General features: G+C 47.2%; 1 protein-coding gene across 4 annotated transcripts in view; it reads right to left on the bottom strand.

The window, feature by feature from the left end:
- The window catches only part of DLGAP3 (DLG associated protein 3), a 62960-nt gene that overhangs the window by 18500 nt on the left and 18025 nt on the right, over window positions 1-26435 (bottom strand). For all 4 annotated transcript variants that reach the window (XM_060622178.3, XM_078452081.2, XM_078452080.2 and 1 more), the window contains 7 exons: window positions 22154-22236; window positions 19687-20844; window positions 15074-15279; window positions 14688-14760; window positions 3833-4046; window positions 3239-3552; window positions 2822-2907 (listed from right to left, as the gene is read on the bottom strand). In XM_060622178.3, the coding sequence (XP_060478161.2) occupies window positions 2822-2907; window positions 3239-3552; window positions 3833-4046; window positions 14688-14760; window positions 15074-15279; window positions 19687-20793 (2000 nt within the window). In that variant the 5' untranslated portion in view covers window positions 20794-20844; window positions 22154-22236. The remainder of the gene's footprint in view (window positions 1-2821; window positions 2908-3238; window positions 3553-3832; window positions 4047-14687; window positions 14761-15073; window positions 15280-19686; window positions 20845-22153; window positions 22237-26435) is intronic.

Genomic DNA, 26435 nt, shown 5'->3' with positions numbered 1-26435 from the left:
TGTCTCCCTCTCTCTCTGCACCCCCTCAAAAATAAACATTAAAAAAATTTTTTTAAAGATTCTATTGAGGCTCTGCTACTTCCAGCAAAACTTAATCCAAACCGACAATAGCATCAAGCAGGGTTCATCCCAGGAATGAAATAATGGATCAACATGGAAAATCTATTAATATAATTCACATTACAGATGAAAGGAGAAAATCTATGATCATCCAAGTAGATTCTGAACAAGCATGCAATAAAATTCCAGCTCATTTTCTATTTAAAATAAAAATGAAACTTCTTAGCCAACTAGGAATAGAAGGGAATTTCCTTAACCTGATAAATAGTATCCACCTAAATCTGTACCAAACATCACCTTACTTGTGAGCAGGATTTGAGAAGATAACCACCAGTGTCAGGAATGGGACAAGACTGCTATACTCCACAGTGAACTAGAAGTCCTACACAATGCACTATTGCAAGAAACAGAAATTAAAAGAATACAGATTGAAAAGAAATATCCTTATTTACAGAAGACATGACCAACTATATAGAAAATCCATCATGATTTTCAGACAAACTATGAGTCCTAATAAGAGACAGCAGCTAATCTGCTGAATACAAAAATCAACGTATAAAACTTTATAATCTTCCCGTGCACTGGTAGTGCCCAATTAGAAAATAAAATAGAAAAAAGAGGTCCTCTATGATGCAAAAGGCTATCACCTTTCTTCTGTATCAGGAAACATTCCTGCTTACTAGCCTCCCCATACTCACTATTATTTCCCTCAAATTCATTCTCCACTTAGCAGCTAGTGATCTTTTGTAAACACAAATTAGATCCTGTCATGCTTCTTTCACCTTTTAATGGCTACTCATTAGTTATAATTAAATTCCAGTTCTTTATCATGCCCGTGCTCTGCATGACCTGACCTCTGCCTATTCTCCAATCCACTCCCTCACCACTGCCCCATCTCGTTCCACACCAGCCCCAGAACCTTCTTTTGGTTCCTGATGCATGTCAAACTCTGTCCTGCCCAAGTGCCTTCACATATGCTATTCCCTCTTCCTGGTACCCTTCCACCAACAATCATCACCTGAGTATTCCCAGTCAATCCTTGAGTTACCCACTTACCCTAAATAAGATCCCTTCTCTCTTAGATTTTTTCTTTCATATTCCCACCATAACATGTAATAATATCCCATTACATATTACACCATAATGCATGATCATATTTCTTTCTGTGGAGTATTTATTCACTGCCTTGGTTCCCTTCCAAGCCATAACTTCTGTGAGGGCAAGACTCATGTCTTTGATGTTTCCATGAGCCTTTAATAGGAACAGTCATATAAGAGATGCTCAATGAGCATTTTCTGAATGAATGAATGAATGAATGAATGAATGAATGAAAGTTTACTGATTTAGCCAGAATCTCAGTAGAATGTCTACTGCACTCTTCCCAGGATTCAGGCTTGTTAGGAAGAATAGGGGGACCCCCAGGGGTCTCAGTGGATGAGGGACCAAGAAGCCTTATAAAGGAGTGAGTGTGGGTAGTGGGTTTGGTTGATGGTCCACAGAGCAGCATTAGAGTTGGGGGAAGAGTTCTGAACACAGAACTGCCTCCCTCCATGACTCCTACCCCACCAATCAGGAACTCAGGTCATGGACTTGTGAATTGGGTTTGCCATAAAGTGCTCCTTTCCTGGGATCTTTGTGGAATATTAAGAGTTTGGAGGACAGTGGCTTTCAGGAGCAATGGAGGCAACAAGGCAGCTATTGATCACCCTTGGTGGAAGCATTTACAGCCTCAGGAGCATATGGAACTGCAGGGAGCTGGAGTGTGCATAAAGAAAACTGGTGCAGCCCACAGGAACCCCACGACTTGATCAGGCGCGCGCGCGCGCACACACACACACACACACACACACACACACACACTACTCCCAGGGGTTCCCAGAAACAGCTAACAGAACTTTAGGGGAGGTCAAGAGGCCCAACAGTGGCAGCTAGGAACAGCTCAAGGGGCTGCTACTAAGACTCTAGCTTTATTCCTCTAGTGCGTATGGCCTGGACAACACAGATTACCATGAAACTCTTGCAGCCGCCGTACTTCGGGCCACTGGCCTGGTGGCATCGCAGCCCAGAGGGCAGATGGGCCACTGTGGCACTGCCACATGGTCATTAGAGAAAGCATCTTCCCATAGGGAGCCAACAACAGAAGGACTCCTCCCAGTATCCCCTCCAGAGCTGAATGCTAATTTTTCAGCTGGAAATTAAGGAAGCAGTGTTTCTGAGGCCACCTAATGCCAGAATAGTGGCTGCTGGTAACTCTACCATCTCAGGCATGTAATAGGTACCCCTGACTGGTTAAATGCTTGTGTGAGCCAAGTGAGGAGGAGTATTACATTTGCCAGAGGCCCCTGAGAGGCAATCTTCATGTTTATTTGTTTCTTTTTGAGCTCACATACTTGTACACCACAGGTCATAAGGAGGGATTAGGAAAATCCTGCTATCCCCTATAAAGGACAGTTGTTGGAGGCCTGCTCAGCACCTACCTGTTACCTCTCCCTACCAGCCCCTTCCTCCAACCACTCCTGTTGCCTCGGAACACCTGGGACAGGCACGGGTACAAGGAGAACTCACTTTAGATCTGATGGCTGCCCTGCTGACATCTCCGAGGGTAACCTCTGTGGCTGCCCAGACTCCTCCCCATTAGGAGGGCTCTAGTCGCAGTCCAGAAAGAGAGGGTGTGCAGGCAGACCGCACCAAGAAGGGCACTGTGCAGCCTCCTCTCCTCTTCTCCCCCAAGGAAGCCTGAGATAGCCCCACCCAGACCTACCTCTTGTCCTCTTCCACCTGAACACCAATGGAGTGGAACTCTCTTCGACTCCTGTTCTCCGTGTCCGAATCCGAGATAGTCTCCACCTGGCGGCAGGGTAGCGGGAGTCAGTGGCCGGGGCTAGACAAGGGACACAAGCTCTCCCCAGGCAGAGGGGTGAGCAGAGGCTGAGCCCCAAGCCAGTGGGCAGATTCTGCAAAGACAATCTGACCCAACAAGAAAAGAGACCCAGGAGGTCAGAGGCATCGTACTGGCAACCAGTAGAGGCGATGGCTCCACGACAAGTGACAAGGGAGTGGGCCGGGACTGGTTGTAAGGGCCCTGTCGATGACCAGGCGCAGAGCAGACCAAGGAAAAGGTCAACCCATCCCCACCGGCCAGGGCCTGAGCTTGCTTCGGCGCCTCGTCCTGCCGTACCTGCACCCCAATGGACGGCCGCCACTTCCGCTGCCGCGCCAGGCTCCGCAGCTCCTCCCTGCCAGGAATGGTCTTGATGATGAGTGTAGGGGGCTTGGGGCTGGCCCGGGGTGGCACCGGAGCCAACTCCAGGGTGCGCGCGCCCATGGCCGGGCCGTCCAGCCCGTCCGCGGAGCTGCAGCGCCGGGCGGGGCCCTCGGCGGCCGTGAAGCTCTCGTGGGCGGAGTCGGTGCTGCTCTGGGCCGTGATGGAGATGCGGGGCGGGGCCTGGCTTCCCGGCGGGATGGGGGACGGCGCCTTTCTGAAGTTGAAGGCTGTGGCCGGAACGCAGCGGGTGAGAAACTCGCGTCCCATCGGGTGTCTTGTGGCCCACCGCCCCACACCCACGCGGTGCCCGAGGAGGCAGCAGGCACGCGTCCTCGAAGCGCTGCTATGTACAGAGCCGAGGCTTGTTCTCCCCATCATGCGGCCCAGAGAGGCAAGCCAGCTGCCCAAGATCACACAGCACAGCTGTGACTGGGGCCAGCGCCAGAACCCAGGGCGCTCTCCAACCTAGGGCCGGGCGGGGGGTGGGGGCAGAGAGGGCACACTCACAGGAGCCGGGCCTCCCTGAGACAGAGGCAGGGGCAGCAAGGAGGGGCAGGCAGTCGTCGTCTTGAGAGCAGCCGGCCTGGATGGCCCGGAGGTAGCTGTGGCTCCGCATGCGGAAACAGCCGGGCAGGTCCAGGGCGTCCACTGCCTGGGACTCGAGTTCCCCAAACACAGACCCGCACACCGCCTCCAGCTGCTGGTTCAGCTCCTCACTGAGCTGGGGGCAGGGGGTAGGGACGATAGTTACAGGGGTGCTGGGATGAAAGCGGGTGTCTCTGAGGCGCATTGCCTTAGGAATATATCTGGATCTGCAGAGACTGCCTCTGTGTGATGCTGGGACGAAAAGAAACCCTCACTCTGTGCAAAGAAGGATTGAGGATCCTATGCCCTGTGCGGCTCTTCAGGCCTGCCTCCACTGTCTTGGGGTCTGTTCTTTACCCTACATACTTCTCCTTCCACCCCATCTATGCCTCTCCCGGACACCTGGGACCGCATCATCTTTCTCTCCACCTACAGCCAGCCCCTCACATTTCTCTCACCTAACCCAGAGGGAGAGGACCAGGGACATCCACCCTCCTGCCCAGTATGGAGGTGGGGAACTGCAGGGAAGGCAGTGCGCGCCTTTTATCTTATTATTTATGATCCATTACATTACAAAACTGATTGCACCCTATAGAGATATATATACCATGGGGCAGGGCAGAAATTAATGGGTAAGTGATGGAGCAAAAGTTTTTGTTTTGATATTTTGTGGTACAGAATCCATGGTGGTTTAAAAAAAATTAAAGCAACTAAGAAAAAAAGCAAAACGAAAATTCTGTTCATGGAACCGTGTCCCCTAGCACTGCACTAAGACTAAATGTACCGCAGAGATTGCAGCATCGTTTGTATTATATGAGAAAACTGGCACAAAGGAAAAATAAAGGTAGGTGGTCCAGGGATAAGTTCTACACCCAGAGCACAGGATGAGTACAAGTTTGACCCTGAGCTTCAGAGCAGCCAAAGCATCAAGGAGTATAGCTTGCAGGTTGCCTGCAGCACAGGCTACAGAGCCAGACCCGCCTGGACTCAGATGTTGGCTCTGCACCTTCCTAGCACTAACTACTTAAAGCTTTGGGGCCTCAGTTTGATCACCTGCCCAATGAGAATGATAATGGTACCATCTTCATGGGGATATTTAGGGGACTCAAAGAAAAACATGTGGGGCATTTGGTGCAGGTACTGGTACATCCTAAGCCTTCAGTGGATGACATGTGAAGGTCTCAGAACCTACCTGGAAACAAGCCACTGCTCTTGAGAACCACAACTATTCCCTGTTATTGAGCCCAAGAGAAATCCCCCCATGAGTGATTACGTAGAGACCATTGGAGGAAGTCATGGATAAGGTCCTCGGTAGCATCCACATGGTAAATATGACACCAAGTGTCCCATGGCTGCATCTTGTGACATCTCCCAGGAGATTCATGACGTCATATTTATGTGCAATCAACAGATAAAGTAGTGGCTTGGCTCACGTGTAAAATGCAACTTGACATTTCCATAACTCCACCTCCAAAGCATAACATGACATCACTAAATTCTACCTCAAATTGAGCAGAAATTTCCATCCAATTCTACTGATCTTAATTTGCCCAAACTAAGGCTCAGAGAGAGCTGATGAACTGTCCAAAGATGCCCAGCTTGTAAGTGATTTACCAAAGTTAAATGCCAGGTTTCCTGGCTCTTTTCCCAGGCTGACTGAGCATCAGAATCTCCTGAGGACCTTGTTAAACCTACCTTAACTCAAGCTCCACTCCAAGGATCTGAACCCAAGGCTCTCTAACCATATGCCTCTCTTTGCTTTGGCTGCTTCAAAGCTCAGGGACAAAATTTTGTGAAAATTTGGATTCAGTGGTTCCAGTGTGGGCCCAGTAATCAAAAAGGAGTGTCTGGACTTCTTTCTGCGGCTTGTTCTAAAGTAACTTCATTAAAAATAATAATAATAAAATAAAATAAAGTAATTTCATTACAAGTGTACAGAAATCACAGGTCATGGAAAAATCAATCCAAGATCCTGTAGAAGTTAAGTTCTGCCATGTTTGGCACAGGCCACACTTCTGTGGCAGCTGTGGTTTTCATCATGACTTCTGCAAGTTTCCTATCTCTGGACCTCTGGGGTACCAAGGACCAGTTTTATTTCCTAAAGCTCAGAAGCTGATCTAACTCCTGCTATTTCTAGGCCAGGCTCAAGATACTCCCCAACTAGAACCAATCCAGCTCAGAGAGTCCCTTCTGGGGCATAGGAGAGTTGATCTAACTCCAGTAGAGAGCATTCTGGATACCACAGATGGAAGGAATCTCATTTTGCAGCTCATCTCTGTATCTCCAAGCCTCTTCTGTGTGTAAAGTTCTAGACATAATATCTGGCATATAGCAGAGGGTCTTAAATCACAATGACAGTACCTTTCAGAGGCCTCTCTTTCCCAGAGTCTCTGAAGCTCTTGAAATCCCAACCATATGCTATTCCTATGACCAATTCTATCCAAGGCAGACAGAGGGAAGGTGAGAAACTCCCTGGGGACACACTTTCTATCTCTACTGGCCAAGAGGAGCTTCTGAAGTGTTCCCACAAGGGACCAGGACCTAAGGGAAACACAGAATTGTATAGACTCCCAGAGGAATATTGCACCGGTGTTGATCTTTACTGTATTAGAATTATAAAATTGTAACATTGTGCTGTGAATTCTCCTATTATCCCTGCACTGTCTTCCACCCTGTTTCTCCCAGCCCCCACTTTCAGTAGAGTCAAAGTCAAAGAATCCTCTTAGAAAATAGGAACCTTAGCCTTTTTCCAAATCAGACTCAGAATCGGTAAATATTTCCCAGGGTGTGGGATATTTAGCAGAAAACGCTTTGCTTGGGTCTAACTGAAATTGTCCGTGCTGGAGTTGGCAGGTTCATCTGGGGGCTACGCAACATCCTCCATAGTTTACCTGTGTCATTTAGTTTAGCTAACCTTGGAAAACACTCCCATTTCAAAACACTCTAAAACACTGGATAAAATATAAGAAATGTTTTATATGCATAGCTGAGCTCACAAGAAAGCACGATGTGTCCCCAGGGGACAAAAGCAAAGAGGAGACTAGAAAATCAGAATATTAACTGTGTGAGTCAGGGCTGCAAACAGCCCAGGGGCGGTGGAAGGTGGGGGTGCAGGTTGCTGGTCTCAGGGACTAACGGGTTTAGGTATTAACACTCACTTGGGTGTAGGAGTAAGGCGCTGGGCCCACATGAAACACAGCATTGGAAATGAGAACCTCCATAAAGGTAGGAAAGGGGAAACCTTTCATGAAAAGTAGACTAAAAAAAAAGTAATTATCAGCACAGGATGATAATAGGAAGCTAGTCTGTAATCTAGGCACTGGAGGGAGGGAGAAGTAGGCCAATGTTCTAAGATTTTTGTAGCCACAAGCTGGTCTTCACATAGATACAGGATTCTGTCTGCATAGGCCTGGGTGACCCAGACACCTCCCTGCAAATTAAAAATTAACATAAAATGGTCCCAGACCAAGAATAGTCTAACAGAAGTGATTGCAAAGTATTTTCTGAGGAACAAATTTCTAACCCAGGCTGTTCAGGATTGTCACAGATAAAGTTCCACTGAAGATGAGTTCATACCAGACCATGTGGTACACTACCCACGACACAACCCCTAATGATGTCCACCTCCTAGCATTAACACCCTTGTATAGTTCCCTCCTCTTGAGTATGGCCTATACTTATTGTAATACATAGAACATGGCAGATACAATGGAATGTCACTTCTGAGATTAGATTACAAAGAGACTGTGGCTTCCATCTCGGGCACTCTCTCTCAGTGTCTTTGCTCTGGGAGAAGCAAGCTGTTATGTTCTGAGTAGCCCTATGGTGAGTCCAACATGTCAAGAAACTGATGACTCTGGCCAATAGCCAGTGAGCATCACATGGCAACAGCCATATGAGTGAGTAAGGAAGTAGATATTCCTCCAGTCAAGCCGTGACATGACTACAGCCCTGACCAACATCTTAGTGAAGCCATGTGAGTCACCTGATCCAGAGGGTACCCAGCTAAGCTGCACTGAGATTCCTGACCCACAGAAATGGTGAGATAATAAATATTTGTTGATTTAAGACTCTATGTTTGAGGATAATACGTCACACAGCAATAGATAACTAAAACAAACTGTGACATAAACAACTAAGCTTTTATTGAGCTAAGCCATTGAGAATTCAAGCTTCATCTGTCACAGCAGCTCGTGTTACCTTAGCTAAAACAGATTAGCTTTTAAACTATGTTTAAAACTTCTAAAACTTAAAAGATAAAACTGAAAATATAAGAAGAGAACATAAACTTTGAAAAGAAGACTAGAAATATTTAAAAGAAACCAAACCAGCTTTCCAGAACTGAAAAAGTCAGTCAAATAAAAACATAATTAATGAGTTAAATCGTAGATGAGACACAACTGAAAAGAAAATTAGTGAATCAGAAGATACATCTAAGGAACTTAGGCAGCATAAAGAGGCAAAGAGATGGAAAATATGAACGAGAGGTTAAGATGCATGGAGGAAAGAATAGGATCTTGCAGTTCGTGGATTCAAGCCCCATGTCAGGCTCTGTGCTGACAGCTCAGAGCCAGGAGCCTGTTTTGGATTCTATGTCTCCCTCTCTCTCTGCCCCTTCCCCACTTGAGCTGTGCCTCTCTCTCAAAAAAATAAAATAAAATAAATAAACATTTTTTTAATCTTAAAACAAAACAAATAATAGGAGCTCCAGATGAGGGAATAGAGAGAATGTAGAAGAGGCAATATTTGGAGATAATTATACTGATGGAGAATTTTCCACACTTCTAACTTCAAGCATGACAGAGTGACAAGCTGGACAAAACTGTCAAAAATAACTATTTCCTCACTCTGAAAATCAGTCAAAGGTATACAAGAAAGAAACATATACATGAAAATTACTGAAGAGCATGAGTCCGTGGTGGCCTTGCCTGGGGCTGCTCCCATTACTCAAGTTCCCAGCTCTATCAGTTGCAATAGTTCAATCAGGGTGAGGCAGGCTGTGAAAACCAGCTGCTTCATTGCCACTGACACTTAATTTGGGCTCACTTAATTTGGAACATTGTCAGGTATAGTATCAAGAATGGGGGGGGGGGGGGGGAATAGAGCAGGAATAGCCAGCAGCACTGCTAAGCTGAGATTTCAATGCTGTTTGGGACAAGCAATGGACTAAGAGATGAGGCAGAGATTTAACAGAGAAGTTTCAGGGGATGAAACAGCTAGAGAAGGTTTGATGAGCTCTCCACATATCTTGAGTTAAGTAGGGGTGAGTGCATACACAGCAGAGACCAGAGACGTCTTGAGCTGCCCACACCTCTCTGGCCAATGGGACTTGTGCACATGTGAGGAGATAACACAAGAGAGACTGGCAAAAAGTAAAATTCAGGGTAGGCTTAAAAAGAGCCTGAAGTTTGTACTCCCAGGTCCACACACACAACCATAAGCAGAGAGAAGCCTTTCTGGCTTAAGGTTTTTGAGCACAATCTCTGACCAATCTCTGGCTGAACACTAAGCTATACAGACACAGGACAACTCCTAGGAAGGCAGGCTTAAAAATAAAAACAAGAAAGAAAAGAAATTTAGTGAATACATCAGAGGCCACGTTTAGCATGGAAGACAGATTTCACAGATTTAGTCCAGGGATTAACAAACACATAATAAACAAAGCAATAACAATCAAGGGGTAAAGTAAGAATCCAGAGTTGCTACAATACGCTATCTAAAATGTTCAGAATATAACAAAAAAATTATGAGACATGCAAATAAACAAGAAAATATGAATGTTCCCAAATGTTTGATTTACAGACAAAAACTACAAAGCAGCTATTACAAATATGTTAAAAGAAGTAAAGTAAATCATGTTGAAAGATTTAAAAGAAAGCACAATAACTTCATGAATAAAAAATCACAACAAAAAGATAGAAAAAAAATTTTTTTTAAAGAACCAAATAGATATTCTGGAGCTGAAAAGTACAATAACTGAAGTGAAAAACTCACTAGAACGGCTCAGCATATGAAATAATCAGTAAACTTAATCAGTATAAATTATCCTATCTGAAGAATGGAGAGAAAAAAATAATAAAAATAAACAGAACTTCAGAGACCTACAGGACAATAACAAGTAAAGCAGTATACATGTAATGGGAATTCCAAAAGAAGAAGAGAGAAAGGGGAAGAAAAAGGAACAAAGAAATAACAGCTCAAAACTTTCCAAATGTTATGAAAAAAAATATTATTCCACAGATTAAAGAAGCTCAGTAAATTCAAAGTAGGTTAAACACAAAGGGATCCATAGCCAGATACATTACAGTCAAAATGTTGAAAGCCAAAAACCAAGAGAAAATCTTAATAGCACAAGGGAAAAACAATTCATCACATACAAGAAAACAACAATATGATTAACAACGGGCTTTTCATCAGAAACGATGAGCGCTAAAGGCAGTGGAATGGTATATTCAAAATGTTGAAATTAAAAACTGTCAGCCACTGGGGCCCCTGGGTGGCTCAGTCGGTTAGGCGTCCGACTTCGGCTCAGGTCATGATCTCACGGTTCGTGAGTTCAAGCTCCGCGTCGGGCTCTGTGCTAACAGCTTGGAGCCTGGAGCCTGTTTCGGATTCTGTGTCTCCCCCTCTCTCTGCCCCTCCCATGCTCATGCTCTGTCCCTCAATAATAAATAAATGTTAAAAAATATTTAAAAAATAAAATAAAATAAAAACTGTCAGCCAGGAATTCTATATTCAGCAAAATTATTCTTCAAAAATGGAGTAAAATTAAAGATGTTTCCAAATACATATAGACTGAAGAATTTGTTGCAGACCTATCTTACAAGAAACAATGGAAGTTGTTCAGGCTAAAGGGAAGTGATACCTCATGGTAACTCAAATCCACAGGAAGAGATGAAGGGGACCAGAAATGGCAAATATAAAAAACTCTATAGATATGTTTTTCTCATTTTTTCTCCTAACTTCTTTAAAAGGTGCAAAATTTCACAAAGCTATTATTTATAATACCAACATTCCTTTATAATAACTGTTAGTTTATAGCATATGCATAGGAAAGGTACATGACAATAACAGCACAAAGAGAGGAGAGAAAAAAGAGACACATTGGAGCAGAATTACCAGAATTAATTTTTTTTACCAGAATTAATTAGATTTTAATCAGTTATGATACACTTTGTAATTCCTTAAGCAACTCTAATAACTCAAATAATATAGTAAAAGGGAGTTAATAACAAAGAAATTAAAATGGTTCACTAAAACATTCATTTAATACAAGAGAAGACAGTAAAGAAAGAACAGAGGAGCAAAAATGACATACGACACAATCCAACCATATCAATAATCACATTAAATGTGAATGAACAAGAAAGCCTCATTCGAAAGGTGGTAATTGTTAGATTGGATTTTTTTTTTTTTGAAGCACAAGTAGGTTGAAAGTAAAAGGATGAAAAAAGATGTACCAACAAACAGTAACCATGAGAGAATTTTCCAGATTTGATGAATGACATTAATCTTCAGATTCAGGGAGCACACACACATACCACAATGAAACTGCAGAACACCAAAATCAAAGAGAAGATCTCAACAGCAATCAGAAAGAAATGAAAAACTATGCACAAAGACAATTAGATTGATTGCAGACTTCCCAACAGCAACAAGAAGAGACAGATGACAAAAGAATACATTCAAAACACTGAGAGAAAATAAATGTTGACCTAAGATTCCATAATAAGCTAATTTATGTTAAATAACGAGGGCAGACTACATCTTTTGTTTAAGGCAGAGTTTTATACTAACAGACATTCACTGAAAAAATTACTAAAGAAGATTTATTTTTTATTTTTTTAAACGTAATTTATTGTAACTAAAGAATATTTAAAAGGAAGGAATGAAACGTAAGAAGTTATGGGGGGAGGGGTTAAAGATATGAGTCTATATAATCAAGTACTAACAGCATAAAATTTGGGCACCTGGGTGGCTCAGTCGGTTAAGCCTCCAACTTCAGCTCAGGTCATGATTTCACAGTTCAAGAGTTCAAGCCCTGTGTCAGGCTCTGTGCTGACAGCTCCGAGCCTGGAGCCTACTTCAGATTCTTTGTCTCCCTCTCTCTCTGCCCCTCCTCCGTTCAATCTCTCTCTCTCTCTCTCAAAAATAAATAAAATGTTAAAAAAAAATTTTAATGTGACAATAATAAAGACTAATTTGGAGAGGTAAAAAGAACATGGAACAAAATACCAGGCAACATGTACAATAAGAAGGGAAGAGGTCATCAAAACTAAAGTATCCTAAGGAAAGAAGAAATTGTCAAATTTAGACCTTGCTAAGTCAAATATGCACATGAAAATTATAAGAGTGACCACAAAGAATGAAAATAGAAAATAGAACTGCCAAACCAGTGTGGGATTTGGTAGTAAGAAAAATGAAGAAGAAAACTAATCCAAAAGAAGGTAGGAAAGGAGTAGAAAAGCATCACTCAAAAGGCAGGAGAAATAGAAGGCACACAATGAAACAGCAGTAATACTGTTGTATTGATACAGGTGTATCAGTAACCACAATAAATGTAAATGTACCAAACCCTCGAGCCATTGTCAGTATAGATATAAACTAAATTCCTTAAACTATTTACAAAAGACCTACCTAAAACATAAGGAGACAAAAAGCTGGAGCACACCTGTGGTGTCAGAAGGGTAGCAAGAGGACCACTGTGGCTGCAGCGGGTGACAGGCGGAGAAGCATTAGGAGCGGGATTCGCAGGTAGCAAGGGACAGATCGTGCAGGGCCTTGTAAGTCCTCTGAGTAAGGTGAGGGTTTTGAGTGAACGTAATTCTATTTTGAAATGATCACTCTGGGATGTACTGAGAGAGAATGAAGTGGGGCAGGGGCACGTGCAGGAGACCATTCAGGAGGCAGTGTCAAAGCCCAGACAAAGGCCATGGTGACTTAGGCTGGAGTGGTGGCATCGGAGGTGAGAAGTGCTTTGGTCCTGGATATACTTGAAGATGGGACCAACACGGTTTGCCGAAAGCTTGGATGGGGCACGTGAGACAGAGAAAGGAGTCAAGACTGACTTCAGGCTTTTAGATCAGAACTCCTAAAAGGATAAAGTTGTCATTACCTGAAACAGAGACAACAGTGGACGGAGGAGTACGTTTGGGGAGGTAGGGGGAATGGGGTAAGGGTACTAGCAGTTTCGTTGTGGATATCTTAAATTTGAAATGTCTACTAAACATCCAAGTGAGATTTCAGTACACAGTTAGACACACATGCCCAGCAATTATGAGAGGATTGGGGCTGGAGATACACATTTGGAAGTCACCAGGCCCTCAATAATATTCAGAGCCAGGGTGCCTGGGTGGCTCAGTTGGTTAAGAATCTGACTTTGGCTCAGGTCAGGATCTCACGGTTTGTGGGTTTAAGCACCGCATCAGGCTCTGTGCTGACAACTCAGAGCCTGGAGCCTGCTTTGGATTCTGTGTCTCCCTCTCTCTCTGCCCCTCCCCTGCTCTCTCTCTCTCTCTCTCTCTCTCTTTCAAAAACAAATAAACACTTTTAAAAATTTTAATAAAATAAAGTAATATTCAAAGCCATGAGCCTAAATGAGCTCACTTAAGGAGTGAGTGTAGAGAGAAGTCCAGAAACCAAGTCCTGAAAAAAATCCAGTGTTCAGATCCTGGCGAGTTGGAGAGGCACTGGTGGCAAGACCAAGCATCAGCAGCCAGAGAGAATCTAGGAGAACCTAAAAGGTATGGTGTCCTCAAAGCCAACTGACTGAGGTGTTTCAGGAAGGCAAAAGTCCTCATCTGTGTTAGATGCTGCTGATGGGTCAAGTAAAATGAGGACTGAGCATTGAACTAGTGGGTTGAGCAACATAAGCTAGTCTGATGAGAAACAACAGCTGTGCCAATCAGATTCCCTGATTCAGGAAATGTAACAAAGACCTCAGCAGCAAACAATAGGAGCCAATGTGGACATTCTTCTGCACTGCTTTTTTGCATTGCTCTTTTTTCCCTGGCAAACAGTAAAAATAGCTAACCTTTACTGAGTGCTGGCTATGTGCCACGAGCACTATTACGATGCCTATTTTTAAATAGAGAAAGTGGGGCTCAAAAAAGTCAAGTAACTTGCCCCAGGTCACTCGGCTGGTAAGGAGCTGAGCTAGAATTCCAATTCATGCCATACATGTAATTACTAAACTGCACCGCCTCTGCTTAGCTAAGGGAAAAGTCTACACTTAGGGATGGAACTCACATTTATAAAGTACCACTTTGGAGCCAGGTACCTTGTGTTTGCATACATTTTCTCACGGAACTCTCACAAAGCCCCTGAGATAAATATCACTACTACTGTCATTTTAAAGGTGAGAAAACAGAGGCGTTGCCGTGTCTTCCAATGGTTGGAATGGCGGGGAGAGAACTCAAGCACAGGCCATCTCTCAGACCGCAGCTCTGCCTATCCCTGTACCATCTGCACAATCAAGCCTGCCTTTTGCATGGGGCGAACTGGGAGTAATCAGGCCATGACAGGACTGGAAAACCTCAGAAAACTGATGTTGCCCCTGCAAACTCATCAGAGGCCCCTCGGTGGTTTTGAAGGATGTGACTGAGACCCCCAGGCTGAGTCAGATCCAGGAGTCCCAAGGCCTCCCAGCTCCCCCAGAACCAGACCTGGGCTCTCTCCATGGGCAGACCTCTGATTTGCAGGCATACGCTGAGTATGGGACTGACCCCACCCCCCTTCCTTCCCACCCTTTCCTTCAGGTGTGCTGGACCATCCCTACCTGTCCGGTGGTGAGGGAACGGCTGTAGCCAGGGATGGAGCTCCGGGGATGGATCCGGGGTGGGACACAGCAGCTGGGAAAGGTCAAAATTCCAGATTCAGAATGGGGGTCTGCTAGAAGGGGGAATAATAGCACTGGGGCCTCTGAGCAGGTTCTATACCTCAGAAACCCCCAGACAGGCATCCTCCCAGGAGACTCCTGGGCAAAGAGACTCTCCTAAAGAGGCACTCAGAGAGGCACTATCTCACCAGGGACCCCCTCTTTCTGTGGGGCAAAGCGAGACTCCCCCATTTGAATCCTAGGCAGGGAACCCCTCTGGTGCACACCTCCTGCAGGGACCCAGCATCAGCTTCCCACTCTCCGCCCCCAGCCCTCCCGGTCCTTACTTGATCCTGGCCTGGTCCACGCTGGAGGAGCGGCGGGAGGTGAAGCGCCGGGCGACTGCTTTGGGGGACGTCTTGGGGCTGCCTTCTGAGTCTCCACTCTCCTCATCCCCCATGGCTTTGATGTAGCTGCCGCTCCGCATCCTGCGGCAGGGGATCTCCCCATCCTTGCCCCCAGTGGGGTAACCCCCCCAGTCATCTTGCGGCACCTGCAGGGACAGGGGCTTCTGTCTCTCAGACATGTCCCTATGAAATCTAGAAGCCAGAACCCTCTATCCCCACTGCCGGGGCGCTCTGCTAGCTGGAGCAGGCCATGCTCAGGGGCATGCAGAAGCGGAGCTGGAAGTAAGGTTTCAGGCTGTCCCCTCCCTTACAGGAGATGCCTCATCATCCTCCATGGACCTTTTACTACTTAATTGAGGGCCACCTATGGAGTCTTGGAGGTGATATGCCAAGTGCCAAGAGGTTGAAGATCGGAGGCCAAAGTGACCTGTGTTGACCCACCCCCCACAGTGAAGTATCACCTGCCCTCACCTTTCACCCCTCCTGCTCCTTCCTTCTCTTAACCTGCTGACATCCTAAATCCTCCAACTCTCCCTCCTTCCCTCTCTGAGGAGTCACAGAGGGCTCTAAGCAGGGAAGTGCCATCAAATTTCGTTCAGAAAGAGCACTCTGACAGTCCAAAGGGGGGATGCACTGTGTAGTGCTGGGAGAAGGGCAGGGGATCGAGTGGCAGGAGGGAGACCAATTAAAAGGCTTATGCTGTTAGCCAGGCAAGAGATGATGAGCCTAAATTAAGACCATGACAATGAGGGGGACGAGGAGATGGAAATGAGGTGTTAAGGAGCATCAGTGAGCCTGATTAGATGTAGGGGGTGAGGGGGTGGTGGGGGGTGCGCTGGGAGGAGTCACAGATGACTGGGAGGCTGCTGGCTGAGGACCTGGGGGATGGTGCTGTTGTTCACTGAGCCACAGAATCCCAGAGAAGCAGGTTTGGGGAAGAGGTGATAGGTCAGGGTTGAGCATCTTAAGTCTGGCAGAGAACTGCTGAGCAGGTGGTTGGATGTTCAGTTCTGGAGTTCACTGGAGAAATCTGGGTTGGAGGCAGACACGTGGGAGTCATGGGCGGCAGCTGAATCCATAAGGGTGAATGAAACAGCCCAGGGGAAAGAAGAAAGAGAGCTGGGGAGGGATTCACTGACATTTAAAAAGGGGACTGCAAAGAAAGGAAGAAAAGCCTATGAAGTCACCTGAGAAGGAGTGGGCAAAGGGGTAGGAGGGAAGTCAGGAGAATGCCATGTCATGGAAACGGGAGACATTTCCAGAATAAAAGGAGTTGATAATGTCAAATGCCACAGTGCATTCAGAGGTTAGTAATTCGGGCTCAGGAGTTAAAATCCATGTTCAAAATCTCGCCCCATCACTTGCTAGGCAAACTTGGGCAAAACTGATTACTCTCTCAGTTTCCTCATCTATGAATCAGTAATGACAATTATGCCTACATCCCAGGGTTGGTGGGAAGGATAAATAAGTCAATATGACATGCCCAGCACATAGTAAGTCCTCAGTAAATGTTAGCTATTATTATTATAAGCCTTGAAAAGTGCCTTTCAAGGAGAGCTCTCAAGAGACTACTGGGGACCAATGCCAGAACATTTTAGAGGACAGGGAATGTGGATGTCAGACTGTAATAAAGGGAGAATGAAAGGAAGTGAAGGTGTAGAACCTATGCTTTAAGAACTTGGGTATGAAGAGAAGACAGTAGACAGAAGGGGGTATGGAGTTAAAGATTTTGTAGGGTGAGAGACTTGGGCATGTTTTCAGAATAAGAGAAAGAGCCAGTAAAGACAAAGCTAGCCTTTAAATGTAGGATGGAGAAGGGGCAATCAATTCAGGGATAGAGGGGATCCTGGGGAGATGGGCTCAAACCCTGCTAGAGGGATCAGTCTGGGTGAGTGGTCTTGGCTTTTTCTCTGAGCCAAGAAGGAAGGCAATGGGGGTGGCTAGGGATCTAGATGAATCCGTAGGTGGCTGACAGGAAGGTGAGGGAACCTGTGATGGTTGGCCTACACTAGGAAGAATGACGTATAAATAGAGGCGTGGGGGAGAGGGCTGGGGCAGGCAAGGAAGATTTCGAACACCTGTTGTAAGAAACAGGTTGAATGGGGTGAGGATGGAGACTAAGAAGGTCAATATTCAGGGACAGCATAGGGTTCAGGGGAGGGACAGAGACTCTGGGGGTGAGGCTAGGTGAAGGGACAGAGATAAACACAAGAACAGAGACCCAGGGATGGAATGGGTTTCCAGGATGGAAGTAACCCACCAGGAGGAGCAGGGCTCAGTGAAGATGCCGGAACTCAATCAGAAGAGGGTAACGCAGGGAGGAACATAAAGGAACAAGGGCTCTGAGGACAAAGAGGGGTTCAAAAGAGGGTTGAGGGAGAGCTGAGGTCCAGTGGGAGAAATAGGGTCCCAACAAAAGGGTTAAGGATCCAACAAAGACACCTGGTCTGATGGGGCCAGCTTCCCTTGCTTTTGTGCAAGGTCCCTGCAATCTGTTAGTTCTCCCCCAAACAGGCTCTAACTTTGCAATCCTCAGATGTCTTAGAACCCCAGGCCCCAAGGAATCATTCCCGTCTCTGCACTCTACAGAGAGGAGCCACAAGCAAGCAGAGAGAGACAGGCCAGCAGATGGGATAGCCAGGGCACTCTCTGCCACACTGCAGGGCTCCCACTCCACAGCCACTGCAGCTCCTCGCTCCTCTGCAGGACACTGTGAGGTGCATGTTAAAAAGGAAGCCCCCAGAGAGGTCAGGGCAGCCCTGGAGAAGCAGCAGGAGGCAGCGGAGTGGCAGTGAAGCTCCAGGGACAGCCAGGGCTCAGTTATAGCAGAAGAAGGGCTGGTGTTCCCTCCTTGGCCCTTTCTGTTGGACCCTTCAAATCCCAACTTAGAGGACCTCTCTACCCAGGAAAGGGGCAATTCAAGGACAACCCTGAAGTCCTGAATCTGAGAAGTTTCTAACCTTCCCTACTGTCTACCCCTCCTTCTTGCTTTCCCTTGAGCTCTTGTAAGTTCTCCACCCAGAAGAGCCCTAACGTGTGAAGAACTTACCAGCAAGGCCAGGGACACCCAAAAGACACATGCAAGGTCAATTCTCTGTACCTTTGAACAAGCTGTAGCCTCTTCCTGGAAGACCCTTAATCCTCTTCTGCATTCAACCAACTCCAGCTCCACCAGGATTCAGCTCAGGGGCCATCCTCCCCCGAAGCTGCTCTGAGCAGTCCCCTGGCCACCACCACCCCAGGTGGGTGAGGTGCCCCCTCTGTGCCCCCACGGTGCCTGGGGCTCTGTGCTATCACAGCCTCATCACTCTATTCTACCTGCTTCCTTGTCAATCCCACCTCGACCCTGTGGGCTCCTCACAAGCAGCGTCTGTGTCTTCCTCTTTATATCCACAGCACCCAGGAAAGCTCACTGAATGAATGACTGTGGATTAAACACGTGGAATGTGGGTTTGGGGGATAACTCTAAGTCTGCTGGACTTCCAGACCTTGTAATGACTTTTCCTCCTAAACCCATGGGAGGCCTCAAGAAAGTAAGCCCAGGGTGGGGTGGGGTGGGGGGGTTGGCTGGCTGGCTCAGTAGGAAAAACATGTGACTCTTGATCTCGGGGTCATGAGTTCGAGCCCCATGTTGGGCATAGAGATTATAAAATAAATGAAATTTAAAAAAAAAAAGCAAACCAGGGGTATGAGGGGTATGGGAGAGGGTCCTGAGGCAGAGAAAAGGAAGGTTGAGAGAGAAGATGGTGAGAAGAACCTGATCCCACCTCAGTGAGAAGATGGAGAGGGGACAGTGTGGGATGGATAAGGGCTCCATAAGGAGGAGTCAGAACTCCTCGCCTCACCTGCAGAGACCACACAAGTGGTGAGACAGGATGGAGACAGCATGCCAACTATCATGGGCACAATCCACTCCCTAGAAGCCCTGCCCTGGTGTTGTATCTGGGCCTCAGACTTCAGTGTGTCCCCAGCCTAGGAAAACCCACAGGACAGGCTCCCAAGGCTCTTCCACAGCCTTGTGGTGTCCTACTGCAGGCACCCCAGAATGACAAACCCCAGCACAGGCACATTCTGGAAATAACTGACCTTCATATTCAAACAGTATCTGGACCACCCAGATCTGAGCAGAAAAGAGGTCTGGAGAAGGCCTGGGGGCAGGAGAACTGCTTTCCAACTGCTGACCTCTAATCTCAAGGGAAGCAACTGCCAGGGAGTACCACACTATCCTGTCCACTGCCTACCCTCAACCTCATTCTGCCTCCGAGCTCATGAGACAGAGGCCAGCACAGCTTGTCCAAACAGCAGGTCGAAGGGAAGTCTTCCTGGCAGTGACATATAATGTCAGAATAGAAGGGCCTCTTCGTTGTACAAATGGGGAAACCGAGATCCCAAAAGGGGCTCGAGGTGACACAGTGAGGCCAGGCAGAACCTCCCTGCCTCCAGGCCTCCATCATGGGGACAACTGACTCCCATCCAACCCCTTTGATAGCTCCCCGGGTGACAACCTCAATGAGGACTGAGGACCCTGTTCCCCACCCCCACCAAAGCCTCACCTGCAGATAGTGATAAGTCCTGGCTTTGGCCTTGGCCTCCGGACCCAGGAGTCCCTTGCCTGGCCCAGCCCCTGGGTATCCATCCCGGCCCTGGCTGACCATCATGGTGTGCCAGGCACTTCGCTTGACCGATTGTCCATCCAGTGACATGGACATGCCAGTGCAGGCGAGACAGCGGCCTTCCGACCCGCCCGAGCGCCCCTTGAAGCTCAAGTCCCGGTAGGACCCATCTGGAGCCTCCAGGCAGAAGGGACCACCAGGCTCCCCAGGGGGCCGCCCACCCGCTAGGAAGCCGCTATCGCTGTCCAAGTTGTCATCAGAGCTCCACCAGCCAGCGGCCTTGGACTGGTGCCGCCCGTCCCCCTTGCGGTCCTTGCTCTTGCTCCTCTTGCCGTGCCGGGACTGGTGGTGGTGGTGGTGGTGGTGGTGATGGTGGTGGTGGGAGGTGTGGGGGCCTCCAGAGCCCGGGCCGGGGTAGCTGTCTCCTCCGGAGCCACCTCTTCCCTCAGCCTTGGGCCCATTATAGTCCCGCTTCCCTGGAGCCTCCAAAGAGTGGGACTTGGCGAAGAGCTTCTGCACAGAGTGAACCAGGTGCCGGATACGGCTGGGGCTCTCGCTGCGGGCCTCCGGGGCAGTGCCAGATGCTGGCCCTGACCCGGGCCCGGCCCCTGCTGGACCTCGCTGGTATGGGAGTGTGTGGAAGCCATCTTGTTGAACTGGCAACTGCTTTTCAAACTGGTCCAGGAGTGTAGAAGGCAGGCGGGGGGCACCCTTGCCCTGAGGGTGGCCCACACAGTCTTCACAAGTGTCAAAGGGGCCCTGGCCGGGGTACATCCTGGGGAAGGTGCTGCTCCCCCCACCAACCCCGGCCCCCCCTGGCCCTCCCTCAGGGCCTACTGATGGCCCTTCACTCAGGCTCAGGGGCCCTTCAGGAGAAAGGTGTCCCAGGCCAGCTCTCGGGGCACAGAAGCGGGGCTCGGTGGAGAAGGCCTCCCCGGAGCCCAGCAGGTACGGGGCCCTGGCAGCTGGGCCCACGTCCATATGCTGCTGGTCGGCAAAGCGGGCTGGGCGGGGATGGCTACCGCGGTCGCCATGGTAACCCCTCATGGCCTCAGCAAGTGTTCTTCATAGTGTTGGGGGCCAGGCCCCAGGAACCTCCTGGGAAAATAAAGAGAAAAAGGATTTGGAATGAACAACAGGCCACTTCACCTAAAACTATCTATTATTAGGTATTCCAGTATCCCTTTAGGTAATGCATATCAATTTATTGTAATTAATTGTACTATCTTTCCACAAATGAGCTTCAAATTCCTTAAAACAGTCATACTAGACAAAGACACTCACAAGGGCACAAAATAATGCCATCATTCGTCAAATGCTGCAAATTTGATAAATACTTATTCACAAGATAAAATACCCTCAGCCAAATGAGTTTCTAAAAATCCTTAGGGTACCCAAAATAAAAGGATACCCAAACAGACTATATATATGTATATATACATATACATATATATATATACATATACATATATATATATGAAACCAGTCATTAGGTGAACTAGCTTTCAACAAACTGGCTGTAGGCAAATTGATCCAGAGCCACACCTCTGCCCCAGCCCTACCCACACCCACTGCTTCCAGGAGCCAGGCCTCAGGGTCATGGCCTCTAGCAGCAGCAACCAAAGAGAACGCTGGACCTGCATCTACATACCCACCCCCTCCCCTTCTTTCCACACCCTGTTCCTTCCATCTGGCTGCAGGCTCATTCTCCTCCCTCCCACACCCCCCCACCCACCCACTCCAGGGCTGAGACAGGAAGGAATAACCTAAGATGACTGCCTCTTCTTCTTCTGGGTTCCAAGTGTTCCCCAGTGAAATTTCCCCTTTTGCCTTTCACTCCCATTGGCCACTCCCATTCCACTGTAGGGGAGTCACACAGGGAGGAGAAACCATAAAGAGGAAGAACATTGGTTGTACAAGACAGCATCTAAATCCTAAACTGGGATTGGAACTCAGGAGTTCCTCCTCCCAGGAACAGTAGGCTGGAAGGGCAGGGAGGTGGTGGAGAGAAAGCATTGGAACCAGTACCCCTGGCCCCCATCGCAGGCTTGCCAAGGCTACAGGACAGAGAGGTCAGCTCTCAGCAAGAACTGCCTCCAATCAGGACTCCAGAGCTGCCAGGACAGGAGCTACAGCAGGAGGGGGTGTCAGCAGGAGGGACAGGGACTGAGGAGCTGGCAGACGGCGCCCTCCCTCATCCTAGACCAGGCTCCTGGGCCATCTGCTGACTAGGAGGGGATGACAGCCTCAAAGACTCCAGACAGCAGCACCTCCGAGACCCATCCTCCATTCCTCCCCACCACCACCTCTCCATATCCACTGTTTCAGGTTGCATCCAGAATAACTCAAGTCATTCTGATTTCAGAACCTCAATCTACTCCTCATCTCCCAGACTCCTACAACTCACCATCCGGGGTTTCCCATCCTTGGTGTCAGGATCCCCACCACCAAACAGAACTCTAACTTCAGAAGGCTCAGGACCACTGGCTCCTGATGGAAAAGAAGAGTAGTGAGCAAAGGAAGAAAGAGATTCTCCCAGAGTCCTCAGAGGACCAGCCTCTGGCCTTGACAGTTTCCCTTCCCAACCCCCCCCCCCCCCAAACCAGGACTGATTAGATCCCCCATGATGCAGAGCCTTTGGACCCCCGGGAAATGAAGTTGGCTTCATTATGCAAATACATGCAAATGAGCTTACAGGTTGGACTACCTCCAACTGCAGGTGTCTGTGTGATCTGTCCATGGTGCTGAGCCACTGCTTTTTTTTTTTTTTTTTTTTTTTTTTTTCCTCCATTGCCCTCAAATATAACTCCATTCCACAAATATTTGTTGAGCAGCTACCATAAGTAAGACTCTAAGTAAGAAGTGTGTAGAGGTGATTTAAGTGTGGTCTCTGTCATTGAGAGGCTTATAGTCTAACAAGGGACCAATCCCACATGACAGGGTTATTTTAGGTCGCTATATTTTTGCACAAGCTGTACCCTCCTCCTAGATCTCCTTCCATCTACTCCCTTCAACCCTTTCTCTTGGCTAACACTTATCCAGATGAAGCTTCACCGTCCCTTAAAGACTTTCTGTACTCTTATTCTGGGTTATATCTCTCTATTGGGCTTTCATAACACCCTGGGTTCCCCCATGAAAGAAACATAATACTGCATTGAAATTGTCTGTTTCAGTTTCTGTCCTCCTAACTAGAAAGTGGTCTTTTGCAGTGTAGGAACCATATCTATTTATCTCTGAATCTCCAACACCTCACTCAGGGCTTTGTCCAGAGCAGGTGCTTAATAAATTGTTCACCAAGTAGATGAATAAATGACTGGACTAGAAAGGGGTAGCAAAACATTATGCTAGTTCAGATGAAGACAGGAACAGATTTAATAGAGGGAGAGTGAGGAGGCTTCCCAGAGAACGATGTGTTTGGGATGGAGAACAAGATGGCTGTGTGTTCTGAAGACAAAGTGGTGGGGGAGAGAGAATTCCCAGAGGAGGAAACAGGAGGCACAAAGGCAGAAGAGGTGGGCAAATAAGGAATTCTTAGGGGTGGGCTGTGGGAGTTCCAGCAGACATTTAGGGTTTGGCAAATACTGGGATGAGGTGGGAGAGAGAGAGAGAGAGTCAGGAAGGAAGACAACTCTGAAGTTTGCAGCAGCCGTGACTGGAAGACTAATGATGCCATTATTAGACATAGGGATGTCAGGAAGAAGAGCTAGCTTTGCAGGCATGATTAATAGTAGTGGAAGAGACACAGTCAGACATCAGGAAGAACTTCCTGACCCTGAGGAATGTGAGACAATGGAGACAATGGTGGAGTCTCCTGGAAATCTTCCACAGAGGAGAGGGTGAGACATGCCCAGCCCCTGGCCCACCCTGTGGCCTGGACTGGAGAAGCTGTTGGTTACCTTTCCTGGAGAGAACCTGGGGTGACCTCACAGATATCAACTGCTTGGCTCTAGATAACAATTCTTCTCCACTGCCCTTCTCTGGGGAAGCAGAAGTGACTTCAGACCAAGAGGCCTCACAAGCAGTTGTTGGAAAAGCTCTTGGAAGCATCTCTTTGCTTTGGAAAGAAATTTTGATAGCCTGGTCCTTCATCCACATCATGATCCTCCTCCTCTTGCCCAGGCAGGACCCACGTTTGAGACTCACAGCACAAAAGTCCACTTTGGCAGAAGCTCAGACCATCTCATTTGCTTTGTTTGTGGTCACATCAAGGAGTGTCATGCTGAGCTTCCCAAGGGTAGATGTTCCCAAGCTCCCCCTACTCCTTGGCCCCGCCTCACACAGGTGCTGCTGCGAAGCCTCTGAACCTCCATCAAGATTATCAAACTTCAGTCCCTTTAGCATCAGTCCATGTTCTCCCAGCTCTAAGTCTCAGGGGAGATGGGCTTCTCTTCAGACAAACTACCCATGTCCTATAGGGTAGCACTGGGTAGTGGAAAAAGTACAAGCTCTCAGACCAGAAGGTGTGTGACACTAGACAAGTGACCAGATGATGCCCACTCATCTATCTCCCAGGATCTTAATATCAAATGATAAAATGTATATGAAACCATTTTATGAACTCTAAAAGATTACACAGTGTAATCCCTCATGTGAAGCCTTTATTCTGAATTTGCAAAATCCCCAATGTCCAAATACTAAACTATGATCAAATGCAAACTGCTGGGGGAAGGAGATACCCAATTTATGGATTTCCTAAAGAAAAGACATCATTGATGTAGATTGGATTATACAGGCTTCCTCTTATATGGTATACTTTACCATCATATTCTCCTGCTGTCACCTTATATACTAATCCATAGAGAGGCAAAACAAGCAAGGAGGGGACTAATAATTCCATCTATCACCAAGACCTACGGATTTTGCTTCCTAAAAATAGATCTGCCCACTATTTCCATATCCACCAACAATGGTTGGCTGCCTAGCTAAAACTCACTCTTAACCTCCCTTCCCCCTTCCCAGCACCTGTAACTAGAGGCTACAGGATTCACTTTTGGCTAATGATACATACATAAAACTCTGATGGTTTCTGGAAAATATTCTGCCTTTGTGATAAAAGGGGTGGAGCTTGCTAGTACCATCCTTCCTCCCTTTCTTCTAGGCTTGAATACAACCATGAAGCCTGGAGCTAAGGCGGGCTGTCTTGCCACCATGAGAGAAAGGCCTAGAGAATCCCAGAAATGCTAGTCCTGGAGTCATTGAGCCATGGAACCAACATAAGCCGTCTGCCTTCCTCTGGGCCTAAATGTGGTAAGAAATAAACTCTTCTTTATTTAAACCATCGTTGGCCAGGTTTTCTGTATTTGTAAGTAGAAAGCACCACTAACCAATCCAGCTAACTCAGAACACCATCTCTTGCCTGAGCATCTGAAAAATCTCCTAACTGGTCTCCCTGCTTCCTTTCCTACCCAGCTTCCAATCCAAATGGTCACTTGGAAACAGAAATCTGATATTGTCACTTTTCTGCTTAAACCTCTTTATTGGCTTATTGATGTTCTTAAGATAAAACACCATAACCTGTCCAACAAGGCCTGCAGGGTCCGGCCCTTCCTACGTTTCCAACACCCTCTCACAACATGCTCCCCCTTGCTTTCTCTGCTCCAACCAGGCCAGTCTTTTTGCAATCCCATGATCCCATCAGGGACCTGTTCCCCCTGTCCAGAAAGCTCTTCCCGCCCACCTCTGCCTTGTTAACTCCTACACACCCTTCAGATCTCAGCCCCGTTGTTACTTCCTCGGGGCAGCTTTCTCTGGCCTCCCCGACTAGGTCAGATCTCCCTGCTGTTTGCTCTCAAGGCATTAGGTACCTGTATAGCTCTTATATCATTACCATTTTCAATGTGTGTGATTTGGAGATTGTCTGTCTCTCCCACTACACTGTAAGCTCCATGTGAGTGTAGAAATTTCATCCATCTTATTCACCCCCCCCCCACCCCTAGAATGATACTTGGCATATGGCAGGTGTTTGTTGAGTGAATGTGAGCATTTCACTTATGACATCTTATTTAATTTCCACAATTATTCCAAGGGATAGGTACTATCCTCCCCACTTCCATTTCACAGAAAAAGAAACTGAGGCTGGGAGAGGCTAACTGATCTGTCCTGGGTCACAGAGTTGGTGGTAAAACCCAAAGTCAAACTCAGTGTTGCCTCACCCCAACACCTTAGCTTTCCTCCCACCTGTGCTGTCAGCCCAGAGAAGACACCCTTATTAAAAGCCATTCTGAAGTAAACACAGTAATGAAAGTGAATTTGTCAAAAGAAGAAGAAAACAAACAAACAAAAACCTCACACGTACCCACACACTCCAGAGCAAACCAGAGTGTGGTATATGGTTTAGCCTTTTCCCCAAAGGTGAGTGCTGAGTTTGTTCCAAGTCCAAGGTCAGATAAGTACAGAGTAAAGAAGCTCCCTGAAGCCCTATGGCAATTCTAGGTGCTGGTGGTATGTTCCCCATTTTACTGCATGAAGTCACCTCTCTACTATCCCAGGACACAGAGAGCTGCTCAGGTGATGAACCTCTGGGCCCAGGGAAACAGCCACTTTTGCAATTGCCTGTGCTAGCTCGGGAAGTGGAGAGTGGAGGAGTCTGGGAGGGTGCCGTGTATGACAAATTCTCTGATGCAGCTCGAATCTATCTGGGAATGGAAGAACTGGCACACATGCCGTCACCAAGAAATTACCCAATTTAG

Source organism: Panthera onca, chromosome C1 (genome assembly GCF_046562875.1).
Source record: "Panthera onca isolate mPanOnc1 chromosome C1, mPanOnc1 haplotype 2, whole genome shotgun sequence".
Lineage (NCBI taxonomy): Eukaryota > Metazoa > Chordata > Mammalia > Carnivora > Felidae > Panthera > Panthera onca.
Note: the sequence above shows the minus strand (reverse complement) of the source record. Positions and strands in the feature narration are given on the sequence as shown.